The 14,125-nt window shown below is 40.7% G+C and overlaps 1 protein-coding gene across 7 annotated transcripts in view; it reads left to right on the top strand.

Annotated features, from left to right (window-relative positions):
• The window catches only part of LOC135972084 (long-chain-fatty-acid--CoA ligase ACSBG1-like), a 60,164-nt gene extending 46,448 nt beyond the window's left edge, over window positions 1-13,716 (top strand). For 6 of the 7 annotated variants that reach the window (XM_065579518.1, XM_065579514.1, XM_065579520.1 and 3 more), the window contains 4 exons: window positions 2,669-2,902; window positions 6,329-6,546; window positions 11,530-11,669; window positions 13,174-13,716. In XM_065579518.1, the coding sequence (XP_065435590.1) occupies window positions 2,669-2,902; window positions 6,329-6,546; window positions 11,530-11,669; window positions 13,174-13,440 (859 nt within the window). In that variant the 3' untranslated portion in view covers window positions 13,441-13,716. The remainder of the gene's footprint in view (window positions 1-2,668; window positions 2,903-6,328; window positions 6,547-11,529; window positions 11,670-13,173) is intronic. The other variant, XM_065579515.1, reaches the window with a different exon arrangement.
• The last annotated feature ends 409 nt before the right edge of the window (window positions 13,717-14,125 follow it).

The following is a 14,125-nucleotide window of genomic DNA, read 5'->3' as shown; positions in this document are numbered from 1 at the left end:
AGAACTGGATGCAGTACTCCAGATGTGGCTTCACCAGTGTTGAATAGAGGGGAATAATCACTTCCCTCGATCTGCTGGCAATGCTCCTACTAATGCAGCCCAATATGCCGTTAGCCTTCTTGGCAACAAGTGCACACTGTTGACTCATATCCAGCTTCTCGTCCACTGTAATCCCCAGGTCCTTTTCTGCAGAACTGCTGCTTAGCTAGTCGGTCCCCAGCCTGTAGCAGTGCATGGGATTCTTCCGTCCTAAGTGCAGGACTCTGCACTTGTCCTTGTTGAATCTCATCAGATTTCTTTTGGCCCAATCCTCCAATTTGTCTTGGTCACTCTGGACCTTATCCCTACCATCCAGCTTATCTACCTCTCCCCACAGCTTAGTGTCAGCTGCAAACTTGTTGAGGGTGCAATCCATCCCATCATCCAGATCATTTATGAAGATGTTGAACAAAACCGGCCCCAGGACAGACCACTGGGGCACTCCACTTGATACTGGCTGCCAACTAGACTTCGAGCCGTTGATCACTACCCGTTAAACCCGACAATCTAGCCAGCTTTCTATCCACCTTGTAGTCCATTAATCTAATCCATACTTTTTTAACTTGCTGGCAAGAATACTGTGGGAGACCTTATCAAAAGCTTTGCTAAAGTCAAGATATATCACATCCACCGCTTTCCCCATATCCACAGAGCCAGTTATCTCATCATAGAAGGCAATTAGGTTGGTCAGGCATGACTTGGCCTTGGTGAATCCATGTTGACTCTACCTGATCACCTTCCTCTCCTCCAGGTGGTTCAAAATGGATTCCTTGAGGACTTGCTCCATGATTTTTCCAGGGACTGAGGTGAGGCTGACCAGTCTGTAGAGTCCCAGATTCTCCTTTTTCCTTTTTTTTAAAGATGGGCACTATATTTGCCTTTTTCCAATTGTCTGGTGATCACCACAAGTTTTCAAAGATAATGGCCAATGGCTCTGCAATGACATCAGCCAACTCCCTCAGCACCATCGGATGCATTAGATCCGGCCCCATGGACTTGTGCATGTCCAGCTTTTCTAAATAGTCCTTAACCTGTTCTTTCACCACTGAGGGCTGCTCACCTCCTCCCCATACTGTGCTGCCCAGTGCAGCAGTGTGGGCACTGACCTTGTCTGTGAAACTGAGGCAAAAAAAGCATTGAGTACTTCAACTTTCTCCACACCATCTGTCACTAGTTTGCCTCTCCCATTCAGTAAGGGTCCCACACTTTCCCTGACCTTATAGTAATATATGGAGATATACACCTATCTTCTAGATCTGGGAGGGACCCTGAAAGGTCATGGAGTCTAACCCCCTGCCTTCTCTAGCAGGACCAAGTACTGATTTTGCCCCAGAGCCCCCCTCAAGGATTGAACTCACAATCCTGGGTTTAGCAGGCTAATGCTCAAACCATTGAGCTATCTCTCCCCCCTTTATTGCTAACATACTTGTAGAAGCCCTTCTTGTTACCCTTCACATCCCTTGCTAGCTGCAACTCCAATTATGTTTTGGCCTTCCTGATTACACCCCTGCATGCTCTTGCAATATTTTTATACTCCTCCCTAGTCATCTGTCCAAATTTCCACTTCTTGTAAACTTCCTTTTTGTGTTTAAGCTCTTTGAAGATTTCTCTGTTAAGCCAAGCTGGTTGCCTGCCATATCTGCTATTCTTTCTGCACATCGGGATAGTTTGTTCCTGCACCCTCAATAAGGCTTCTTTAAAATATAGTCAGCTCTCCTGGACTCCTTTCCCCCTTATATTAGCCTCCCAGCGGATCCTGCCTATCAGTTCCCTCAGGGAGTCTGCTTTTGGCATAGGTCTGACCCAATATGGCTGTTCCTAGGTCCTCATGTTATCTACAGAGCCCTGAGGATTAATCACTCCACTCCCCCACCAAAAAGAAACAGTTTTATAGAAGCCTGAGGTGTGATAGCACTTGATTATGAATTTATGTACAGCAGAGGAGAAGATCCTATAGGATAGGTCTACACAGCAAAGAAAACCTTGCAGCTGGCCCATGCCAGCCAACTCGGGCTCACGGGGCTCAGCTGTGGGACTGTTTCATTACTGTGTAGATTTCGGGGCTCAGGCTAGGGCCCGGGCTCTAGGACACTATGGGGTGGGAAGGTCCCAGAGCTCAGGCTCCTGCTGGAGTCTACACAGCAATGAAACAGCCCCTCAGCCAGAGCCCCATGCGCCCGAGTTGGCTGGCATGGGCCAGCTGAGGTTTTTCTTTGCCGTGTACACATACCCATAAAACATTGCATGTCTGTACTGATTTACTTGTATGATTTTTCAGTTTCCCAGATAGGTTTCTCAAATTGCCCAGACAATGAGGCTCTTGTTATCTTAATTATCATAGATTTGGGTGGAACTAGCACATATTTAAGTGATAAAGAATCAAGGAATAGTGATCTCCACAATGCATTTCACCAATCCTTCATGAATCTGCAAAATTGGAACATCCCTGGTATTTGGAGTTAGTATTCAAGGAAGGACATCCTGTAAATGATACAAATGGGAAATAATGTGCCTAGACATCCAAAACCAAATGATGAACGTGTAATTGAAACACAAAGTTGGTTTGTTTTGGAAATTATTTACATTTCCTCTGGATTCCCCTGTCTTTCTCTGTGTGTTTTCCACTCAGCAGTGACTTGAAGCCCTTTCGAACAAGATTAGCAGACTACTTAGTACTTGCAAAAATCCGCAGTGCTCTGGGATTTTCCCACTGTCAGAAGCATTTCTCTGGTGCTGCTCCTCTCACTACAGAAACTCTGGATTTCTTCTTGAGTCTGAACATCCCCTTGTACCAGGCGTATGGGATGAGCGAGACCACAGGCCCGCACTGCATGTCTGGGCCATATGTTTACAGACGTCGCAGGTAATTTTACAGAACCTTTTACATGCAGAAATGAAACAATCCTGCCAACATGAGAATGCCCATGATGCCTCCTGTTCCCACTGTTTTTCTTTCCCACTCCCTCTTTCACCTCCTTGTTTTTATATCAGTTTCTGGGTAATTAAGTCATGGTATAGAATTACACAATATTAAGTGAATTTGCCAAGTCTTTGTCTTCACTTTTAGAGTCAAAATCTGTGTATTTCAGTGTAAATAAATACACAGTAAAAACAACATCCTATGAAACACTCTTTATAAGGCTAGTAAATGTCCTTCTTGCTTAAACCAGGTCTCTTGATTCTTCCTCAGCATTCAGCTTTATTGAGTTCTTTGTAAAAACCAGACTGCTGTGTGCACCCAGACTATGAGATGACCTGTCTGTAATAACTTTGCAAAGAAACTATTGATTTTATCTAGCTTTCATATAAATATTAATATGTAAACCTTGTTTAAAGCAGTAACACCAGGCATTCTGCAGAAGCCCTGCATAAATGCAGATTTGACTCATTCTGTTACACGTATGATTATTATTGCTGTAATTTTAACTGTTGAGACCCAATAACACATCTGTGAAGTTAACATAGTCCCATTATTAAAAGTAGGGTTACCATATTTCAGCAAGCAAAAAAGAGGACGGGAGGAGCCCCGCCCTAGCCCCGCCCCTGCCCCTCCCACTTCCCGCCCCCCAGAACCCCAACCCTCCCCCTGTTCCTTGTCCCCTGACTGCCCCCTCCTGGGACCACTGCTCCTAACAGCCCTCCAGAACCCCACCCCCTACCTAAGACTCCCTGTTCCTTGTCCCCTAACTGCCCCCTCCTAAGACCCCCCCCAACTGCCCCCCAGGACCCTACCCCCTACCTGTACCCGGACACGTGGCTAAGCTCCCCAGCACAACAAAACCCGGTCCCTGGCCCTGCACAGTGCTGCCGGACCGGGCTGCAGGGGAGAGCTGCCCTTGTATCAGCACAAAGTGCTCTCGCTCCCGTTTTGCTACGCTGCATGGCAGAAACCGCTCCCAGTTGCAAAAGGGGAGGGCTGCACTTTGTGCTGATACACTTGCTCAGAATGCAGGGCGGATCCGGCTCCTCTACAGCTGCTCCGGAGTCCAGCCCGGGACTTTCCTGCAGCCCTCCCAGCCGCTCGCTCTGCTCTGCCGGGGGAGGGGGGAAATCCCGGACATTGTGAGTGCTTTACAAATTCCCCCCGGACGCTATTTTTAGCACAAAAAGGAGGACATGTCCGGGTAAATCCGGACGAATGGTAACCCTAATTAAAAGGCTAACACATGGTTTGCTGTACTAGCTTTACAAAAGTTTGATAGGTGGTACTCGTCCTTCACCCCAAACCCTTGCCCAACCTTTGAGGCACCTGAGTAGAATGATTGTATAGGGGCTGCAGGCCCAGGACGTGAGCAGACCAGCCCTGAATATGTTGATACAGAAAAGAGTGTTGGGCTGGACAGTGGAAGAAGCTACTGGGTCTTTCTTCCCAGGTTCAGTTGGCCAGGAACCTTATATAGGCAGAGAAAAGGGTGAGACTGCCCTGGATCAGGGTGCATTTTTCCCTCCACTTCCTGAACAGGGCAGCTACGCAAAGCCTGATTGATCAGATTTCACGCGAGATTATGGAATTCATTCCTGTGTCATTTATGCTGCTGAGTGATTTAGTGAACTAGGTGCCTTCCTAGAACCTTATTTTTCCAACCAATTATCCTAAATGTAAATGAAAGATTAGAATGAATGTGGAGTGACTCTCCAAGAGTTCTTTTCTCTTATAACCAGTATTATAAACAATAAGAAATTATTTTCAAAAGTATGAAATTACCTTGACTGTGTGTTTTTTGTACTTTTTAATCTGCAACAATTTTCTGCTTCTGTCAATTCTCCAATTCTCTCCCCTTTCCTGTCATGTTTTCTTTTCATCCAGGCGATGGCATTAATATTCTAGCACTACAAATGCCGTGATTTCACAAAGGATGCTGTGATTTTTAGAGGGTTTGGTCCAGCTCTAGTATACAGCAGTGTTGAGCAAGTTGTGGAAAAGGACATTGATGCAATAGTGGTAGAATGAAGAATCAGTTGTGCTCTGAAAAAAATCTAGTATAAATGTTCCAAGATGCCAATACTCTGGATATTCTGTCTGATATGATGTTCACTAGCATACAAATATCAGACTTCAGGAAAGTTTCAGTCCAAATGCAGCACTGCTATACATTTTTGTTGCCTCTTTGGGGCCCAAGAGAAATTGAGTGTACAGTGAATACAGAATCAGGCTTTTGATATACAAATTACTAGCAGATATCAGATCCCAAAGCAGATATGTTCTTTAGCATCTGTCAAGAAGAGATGAGTGCAGTCAAGTTGTGTGCAACAATGTAGTACATCAGCGAATTCAGAAAAAATCTGGAGCTGATAGTCTGCATTCTTAATTATTTATATCTCTGGCTAATGTATATCCACACAACTATCAAGTACTCTGTAGTTTCTCCAGACTATTAATTCTCACCCTCCTACTGATTAATTTAAAGAGGCACAATTCCAACATTGAGACTGTTAACTGCTTCATTGCCTCCCACATCTACTTAGGTGGCAAAAGCCCTTATTGCACTGGACCCAGCTGCTAAAACTTCTAGTTTCACCCTTGTCAATTTCTACCACATATTTATGCATTTTTACTACAAAAGTCTGCAACAAATTGAAAACAGAAAATTGGGAAAAGACAGAATGAATTGAATATCAAATATATATGTAATTCAGTAAAATGCTCTATTTTTAATGTATGAAAAGCTGCTACAGTATTTCCAGGTTGCTTTACTGTAAAATTTAGATTCACTTTGATACGGTGTCCATTGAGCCTTGAACTTGAGAGGCGGTGTTGTCTAGTGGATATAGTGCTGGACTGAGACTTGGGAGATTTGGTTCTCTTTGTTCTTTCCTTTACTTCCCATCTTCAAGGCTCTGTGTTCCAGCTCAAGACAATCTTCATGCCAGAAGCTGAGCATGTTGCTTCCACCACACTTTGGCCCAGGGTATCAGTCAAACTCAGTCTCTTGCATGCTGTGCAGAGCACAACTATTAAACCGAAGGGCTGGCCTACTTAAGAGGGAATAATGTGTAAATGTGAAATTTCAAACAGAGAAGTGTTTTAATGCTCCAGAAGAAACAAAAAGTCCACTTAAATAGCAACACAGGGCAAAATCCTCAGCTGGTATAAATGTGCAGAACTCCACTTACACTGCTGCTTTACATCAGCTGAGATTCTGTCCCGTAACTTTCTAACAATGATGGGAATGTGTTTGTTTATACCTTCTCAAGGTCTTTGAGATGAGATATTGTAAAGGTTCGCTCTATATTTTATCTGGCTTTTCTAGCATTCCATATGAATCTTTTCCTTCTTGTTCCCTTGTAGCTGTGGCAAAGCAGTGCCTGGCTGCAAAGTGAAACTGGTGAATGAGGATGCAGACGGCAATGGAGAAATTTGTTTCTGGGGAAGAACTGTTTTCATGGGTTATTTAAATATGGAGGATAAAACAAAAGAAGTCATTGATGATGATGGGTGGTTGCATTCTGGAGACGTAGGAAGACTAGACAAGGACGGCTTCCTCTATGTTACTGGAAGAATTAAAGGTAAAAAGCAGTCTCCTCCCAACATTTTAAAGTAACTATTCAGTGTTGTTCAGTCATACAACAGATAAGCACATAGGAATGTCTTATTGGATCAGGCTTGTGGTCCATCTGGTTGAGTGTCTCCAACTCCAGTGCCAAGTGCTTCAGAGGAAACCTCACAATAAGTAGATGTGAGAGAATCTGCTCCCAGGAAGGTTTCATCCTTCGAGATTGGCTTAAGCATTGCAACATGAGATTTCATCTGCCTTCCAATATTCATTTTGTTAGCATTAACAATAATTCTGGATATTTTGTTATCCATGTAAATGTTCAATCCCGATTTGAATCTTGCTAGGTCTTTTGCCTTACTTACTGATCAAAATATTCAGACAATAATGTTAGACAATCACTATGTTTTGTATTAAGTTATGAGTCATGGGGCTACATGCTAGAAGAGGGTGCCTAATGAAATAGGAAAACTCATTGTACCCTTACTGCCATGTGGGAGCTGGACATCTGAGATGGCTGTAAGCTCCGCGTTTCCAGATCATTTGAACAATACCCTCCTAATTTTTGAGGGTAGAAGGATAAGTTAAAACAAAGAGGAATAGTTGGGTCTGGTGACAGTATTTTGTTTGAAATGTTGCCATGGGAAGGTTTCGGTAATTTGTTTGCCTGGATGCTCTCTTCCAAGATACATACTCAGAAGGGAGATATTTGGTCACAGTTCAGATGCTTCCTAAACTATCTTGTGTAATGAGTAACTGTAACCCCAGAAGACAAGATGAATCAGGAGGGAAGTAGATGCACTTGCTGGTGAATTTGTAACAGGATAACATTACCATGTGCAGTCAGTCCTGCAGGGCTTTATTAGATGTATAATTAGCCTGCACTGAATGTGATCATTTTGGCCTCCCTTAATTCTCTGCCTTTTCCTTTTCTGGTTACTTTTCCTTTCCCCCCATTGTTATTCTTTAACAAAGTGGCCCAGTTTGATTATCTTAATGTTTGCATTGCACTTATACCTTCAGTGATGGGAGTGCCATTTAAAAAATAAATAAACACTGTACATTAAAGATAAATTAAGGCTAAGTGAGCCAGTTTGGATAAAATAAATACTGCCTGAATTTCCATGCAAACTTCAAACCCAAGTCTAAACCATTTAAAATATGTTGGAAGGTCAGATAAATCCCCCCTCCCCCCATCATCTCTCCTCCATTTGCTGAAATCCATCTCAGCAGGTCTGGCTGGTGTCTTCAGTTCTCATGAGTTCTCGCAGGACTTTCAATGCATCAAGGATGAGAGGGACAAATTATGCTGTTTTGTGATATCTCTGACCCAGAGTAGCTCTTAAGATTTGAATAGTCACATGTCAGAGACAGCTAGATAAGAGAACCCCCTTAATGGAACCTCATTGTGGGTGGGGCAGAAGCAGTTATAAAATTACAGGGGCTCTGGTGGGTTTGGAAAAGTTGAGTGAAAAGTTGAGGAGGAGGAAATCTCTAAGGTTTAGATCAACGTCTGATTTGTGGAGGGGTAGCCATACATTTAAGATATGATAAAGCATAGTGTAATCTCTCATCCTAGAAATATAAATTGTACTTCATAAAATAATTCTGTACACACATCATATTATCCAGGAAAATAATTGTGCAGTATTGCCTGTGCCAGTTTATGTGGATTTAGCCGCTGGCTATTGTATATAAAACACACACGGGCAGGGAAAGTATATAATAGACCCTATAGCCTCTAAAGCTGAGCCTGAACACTAGTGAAGTTAGGACCCAAACCTGTGAGTAACAATTTCCCCTGAGTTCCCTCAAGTGCCACTGAATTGAATAAAGCTCAGTAACAAATGGGATCAGGCACTAAGCTATTGAATTGTGCTACCTTTGTTAAGCTTTCCCCCATTCAAGTTTTTAAAAAACTTGCTAAAGATAACTATTTTTGTATCTCAGAGTATTAAAACACTGAGACACCAGATTATCGCGGCTAGGGAGTTTGAAAGAAATGCTGATCCATGACGTATCGGATATCTCAGAGACGGTGTGTAAGGAGCAATAAGCTGGTTTAAAAGTAAACACTGAACCTCAGAGGTCGCCTCTTTCTCCTCCCTATTCTACTTTCTCCCTAGCTCACAACTCACTACCAAATGGTAGTTTTACCATAACACAGCACACAAGTCAGACAATCTAGTGTTTCTTGTAAGAAACAAGACACGTCAGTTTTCCATAACCTTTTCTTTCCTTCTCATTTCCTCTGTTTCCTTCTTAGACTAATCTGTTTGCCAGACTTAATATCTACTCAATATGCAAATTCTGATAATCTAGAAAAACATAATTCCACTGAAACAGTCAAGTTTCTATCATCTTATTGTATTCAATACCACAGATTTTGGCAAAGAACCAAATTAAAATACAGACAAGAAGCCTCTTAGTTAATATTGAATATGTTACTGGCAACTAAGAAACTGATTCAGCAAATACTTACAGTTGCTTACCTTCATGTGCAGCAATAGTACCATTGACTTCAATGGAAGTATGTAAGCAAAGTTGAGTACTTCCATATAAGTGTTTCCAGGATCAGGTCCCTTAATGTATGACGTTCAGTTACAATAGTACACATAAGTCCATTTGTCTGCACTGTTCTGTACAGAGTACATTATTTCTTAAAATGTTTTATATATTTAAAAGGACATATTTTATTTTAGGCACAGGCAGAGGACACAAATTTAATGCAGTGGAGCACTCGTAGTTTGCTTACGGGATGGTGCAAAGTATTAAGAATTGTAATAGTCAAAGAATTTTACTTTAATTGACAGACATTCAAATAAAAATGCACACTCCTTCCTTATCAAGAGGAATCAGCAAAATAGCACAAGAATGATGCATTTGTTTGGTATTTTTAAAGTTATTTTTAGACAGACTCTGAAGGTAGGCACCACCCTCCTGGTCCTCTGGACTAGAGTTGGGTGCAATTTTTCAGTCAAAACTTTGTTTTCTGTGAAGGATACAGATTTGCTACACAAACATTCTGTGAATTTTGTCAAGTTTGGCAAATTGTTTTGGTCAACCTTCCCCACCCCCAAATGCTGAAAAAATCAAAACATTTTATGAACTCTATGACTGGGGTCCCAGGGGACCCACACTGAGGTTACTTAATTAAATGTAAAGAATGGAGCAGACAATCCCCAAAGCTGGTGGTCATTCCAGTACTTAGATCCACCAAGTTAGCCTCAAACAGCTTCTATAATATCTTACTGGTTACCCAGAAGCCAAAATACAGTTACCTTAAATTAACCCACCCAACACCCAAGTCAAATATGATGAAGATTACTAAAAATCTTATTCATCATATAAGAAAGTGAGATCGGACACATTACCTCCCAGGTTAAGGACTATTTCAGATCTTATCCAAATACAGGCTTACAGCCAATTCTTATTAACTAAACTAAAAGTTATTAAAAAAGAAAAGAGAGTGAGTATTGGTTAAAAGTTCAGTATACATACAGACATGAGTACAGTTCTGAGATCAGATTCATAGTAGAGATGCTGAGCTTTGTAGCTGCAAAGAGTTCTTTCAGAATTAGTCCATAGGTTTAGTCCAATGTTCATATTTAGGGTGATTCAGAAGGACTTGAGATCTAAGTCTTGCGACTCAAGCTTCCCCTGCATAAAGCATCAAGCAGATCTGAGATGAAAGGATCAGTTCCCAAGAGTCTTTTAAACAGTTTTCTAGCAGCTTCTTGACCATACAATCCTGGGTGAACAATAGGCTTTTAATGTAACCTTCTGTTTCCCAAACATCACGTAATCAACTACATGGATTAACATAAGGTAATTAATCCATTAAACAGTTCATATACATTTTACCACAAACTTTAAAGGGACATATAGACAATGACATTATTTCACCCAAGATTCGTCTAAATGTTAATATTCCCTTTGATCGCTGAATCAATAGCTATAGTGATAGACAGGAACTGTCTGTTTACATGGCTAACATCTAACAAGATATAAGTAAACACATACAAATAGTATCACCTCTAATTTTCTAACAATACAGGTTTGCATTTCAAAGTTCTAGCCTATCTAACCTGTCTCTAAAGGTTGACCCTGGGTCATTTAGCCTGCAAGCTACTTAACCCTTTCTGGCCATGTCACAGACTTTTTTAAAATCATTTTTTAAAATTTGAAATGACTGTTTACTTTAAAATGTCCTTTGTTTTTCAAATAAAACTAATCAAAAACATTTTAAAATGGTCAAAAACAAAACAAATCATTCTGATTTTGAAAGAAACGAAATGTTCAGAATGGAATGACATTTTGTCTTGATTCGCTGAAAATTTCAAAACATTTAGTTGTTCATTTGACCCTAAACAATTATTAATTATTATTTATTTAATTGGTTGCAAACCAAGAAATCCATTATTCATCCAGTCCTACTCTGGACTGCCTTAGTCCCTGGCTGTTCTGTGCCGATCTGCTTCTTCTTAAGATCCCTCTCCATGTGCTTGCTTGTGCTGGCCTGCCCCCTCTTGGTGGTTTTAAGATTGCTTTTTATTATGGTGACTGCTGTGAAAGGGCTTTTCGCAGCTTAGCAACACTAGAGCACAAAGAGAATGAATGCCAGATAGCACTGAAGGGAGCCTAACTGCTGAAAAGCCCACGTTATCAGTAACACCTCCTCGAGAATCATAATTAATCTTCAGTTAACCAAGAGTTTAGGTTATCTGCAGTCTGGTATAAAGGGTTTTGCTTTGTATGCACAGTAGTGTATGTTTATTAGAGAGAGAGAGAGCGCCCTCTAGGGATATTGCAAAGGATATATCTGTCTTTCAGGAAGGTTAATTTTCACATCTAAACAAGTTTTGTTCTCTTTGAAAGCTATTGGTATTCCTGGTATCTTCTATTAGCAGGAATGTGATAAATGGTTCAGCCCACCCCTTAGATAGCTGTGAGGAAATTATTTGAATTCAACTAATAAGTTTCTTTTTATGCCTAGAGTTAATTATTACAGCTGGAGGTGAAAATGTGCCTCCGATCCCAATTGAAGATGAGGTCAAAAAGGAATTGCCCATTGTTAGCAATGCTATGTTGATTGGAGATCAAAAGAAGTTCTTATCAATGTTGCTGACCTTAAAGGTAAACTACTTTTACTGTTGAGATCTTAAACCTTCCAAATATGTGTGTGTGTGTGTGTGGTTCCACATTGGGAAAAATGTTCAAATTACAGAGCAAAGTGTGCTGGCTTTACTCACATGGGTAGATTTGCTGTGAACAAGCAGGATTTGGCCCTTATGCTATATAGAAGAAGAAATACTTCACATTCATTTCTAATATTCTTCCATAAACAAAACATGACTTACTTTCAGTCTAAAATTCAAATTCACTTTCATTAAGAAAAACCTGAAAGAGCAGAAGTGAAGTCTCCATGAGAGAGTACAGCATTTGCCTTCTCTATACCAGCTGTTGTCACTCTGGACAGGCAGAGTCCTTAGAAGTTTAAAGTCTCAATACATAAAAAACCAAAGGCAACAGTTTCATAGCTATTTACACAAGAGGCTTTTTTGGCCATGTTTGCTCATTACAATTTATGCTTAAGACAGAGAATGTTTGCTTTCTCACAGACCCTATTTTCCACCTATTTGTTCCTTTAGGGAAGAAATCTAAGAATGAATTTAGGAACAAGATTATGAATAGCTGAGCTACAGGATCAAGCCCAACGGAAAGATCATCCTTTGTTAAAATGCAAATATTATAGTAACAGAATGAAAACAAGGGCCCAGTATATTATTATATAAAACTTCTTGTCTCTGGTGTCCCAGCTTTAGTCACCCTTTACATTTATTATCTCTGTCACTGATTCCTCCCCACCACCAAGTATAAAAAAAATATTTTTTCTAATTTTAAACAGCAGCCCTGACTTGAGAGATCAAACAGAACTATACAATTTTCAGTAATCTATTTTGTAAATAGCATCTTGAATACATTTCTTGAAATAACAATGCAATTGATTTGGAAAAACACAGGGTATGTCTACAGTGTGATAAAAAACCCACAGCACCCAGTCTGAGAGCCTAGATCAGCTGACTTGGGCTCCAGGGCTTGGGCTGCAGGGTTAAAAATAGCAGTGTAGAGGTTTGGGCTTGGGCTCAAGCCCAGGGCGTGCGACTCCCTCTCCCTCACAGGGTGTCAAAGCTGGGCTCCAGCCCAAGCCCAAATGTCTACACTGAAGTTTCATAGCCCTGCAGCCTGAGCCCTGCAAGCCCGAGTCAGCTGACCCAGGCCAGGACTTTTAATGCAATGTAGACACACCCACAGTGGTAACTTATTCAAAGCATATACAGAGCTTTTTCTATGTTAAATATTTTGACATGTTTCAAATGTGATAACATCACGTACATGACGATCACATATTAGCCAGCATGTTCGCATTATGTGGCCAAATTGACAAACTATCTTATCTAGCAACAGTCTACAAATGGTCCCATTTTGTAGACTTAGGACTGCAGTTTGGACTGTTTCACTTAAGTTTTGATATTTTGAGCTGCCCTCAAATTCCACTGATTTGAGTGGGGATTGAGGACACTTAGTGCCCTATAGAAGCAAGCCATTAATACTGAAACTCTGTCACTTGATATTGTAGAGTACTCTGGACCCAGAAACATCCGATCCTACTGACAATCTGAGTGAGCAAGCCAGAGAATTCTGCCAGAAAATTGGCAGCAAAGCCACTAAAGTGTCAGAGATTGTGGCAACAAGAGATCAGGCTGTTTACCAGGCCATTCAAGAAGGAATCGATAGAGTCAACATGAAGTCCACAGCCAGTGTTCAGCATATTCAGAAATGGACAGTCCTGGAAAGAGATTTCTCCATTTCTGGTGGAGAATTTGGTAAGACCTCTGCATACTAATCTATACTGAGATACTTAGTGAATACAGGAGGGGTGTGGAGTACTGTAAGATTGGGATGACTATTTCTCAGGAATGGTGGAGCTGGGAGTTATATAGCTCTTCCCAAACAAGTGGCAATTATCTGATAGCAATTCACACTGTCAGATTACAGAACAATGATATTGATACAATCTTAGGGATCTCAACCACTCCAAGATAAAATCAAATCATATTACAACTTGAAATTTAAACTATGGTTTGTGAAATATGGGAGCTTCATAAAAACCTTCATATAACATACTAATAAGTTATCTTTGTTCAGTTTTTTTAAAATTAAGAAGTCCTACAATTCTGGTGTCGGTGAAAGAATCAAAAATACAAAAAAAATTATATAATCTATATGCCAACCTACTTAATAACCGTTAATTGTGTCCACAGCTTTTTCTCTTTTTAGAAGATGGTCCAATGAAGTCAGTTTAATCAGAGAAAACAAAATCTTATTGTAAACCTTGCATAAAAATTAACCAGGAAATCAAGGTCATTTGGCAGCCAGAGCCTGTCTTTTGTGGGGAGGGAAAATTATGAGCAATAATTAAAGATCTGTTGGTGAAAGATGTTCTAGTTTCTTGCTTCAGCAACTTTAACTTCTAACTAATGAAATACAGAATATTTATGTGGACTCCTGGAAGTATTTAAAGATGTATT

Source organism: Chrysemys picta, unplaced genomic scaffold, assembly GCF_011386835.1.
Source record: "Chrysemys picta bellii isolate R12L10 unplaced genomic scaffold, ASM1138683v2 scaf364, whole genome shotgun sequence".
Lineage (NCBI taxonomy): Eukaryota > Metazoa > Chordata > Testudines > Emydidae > Chrysemys > Chrysemys picta.
This window is presented reverse-complemented; position numbering and strand designations above follow the sequence as displayed.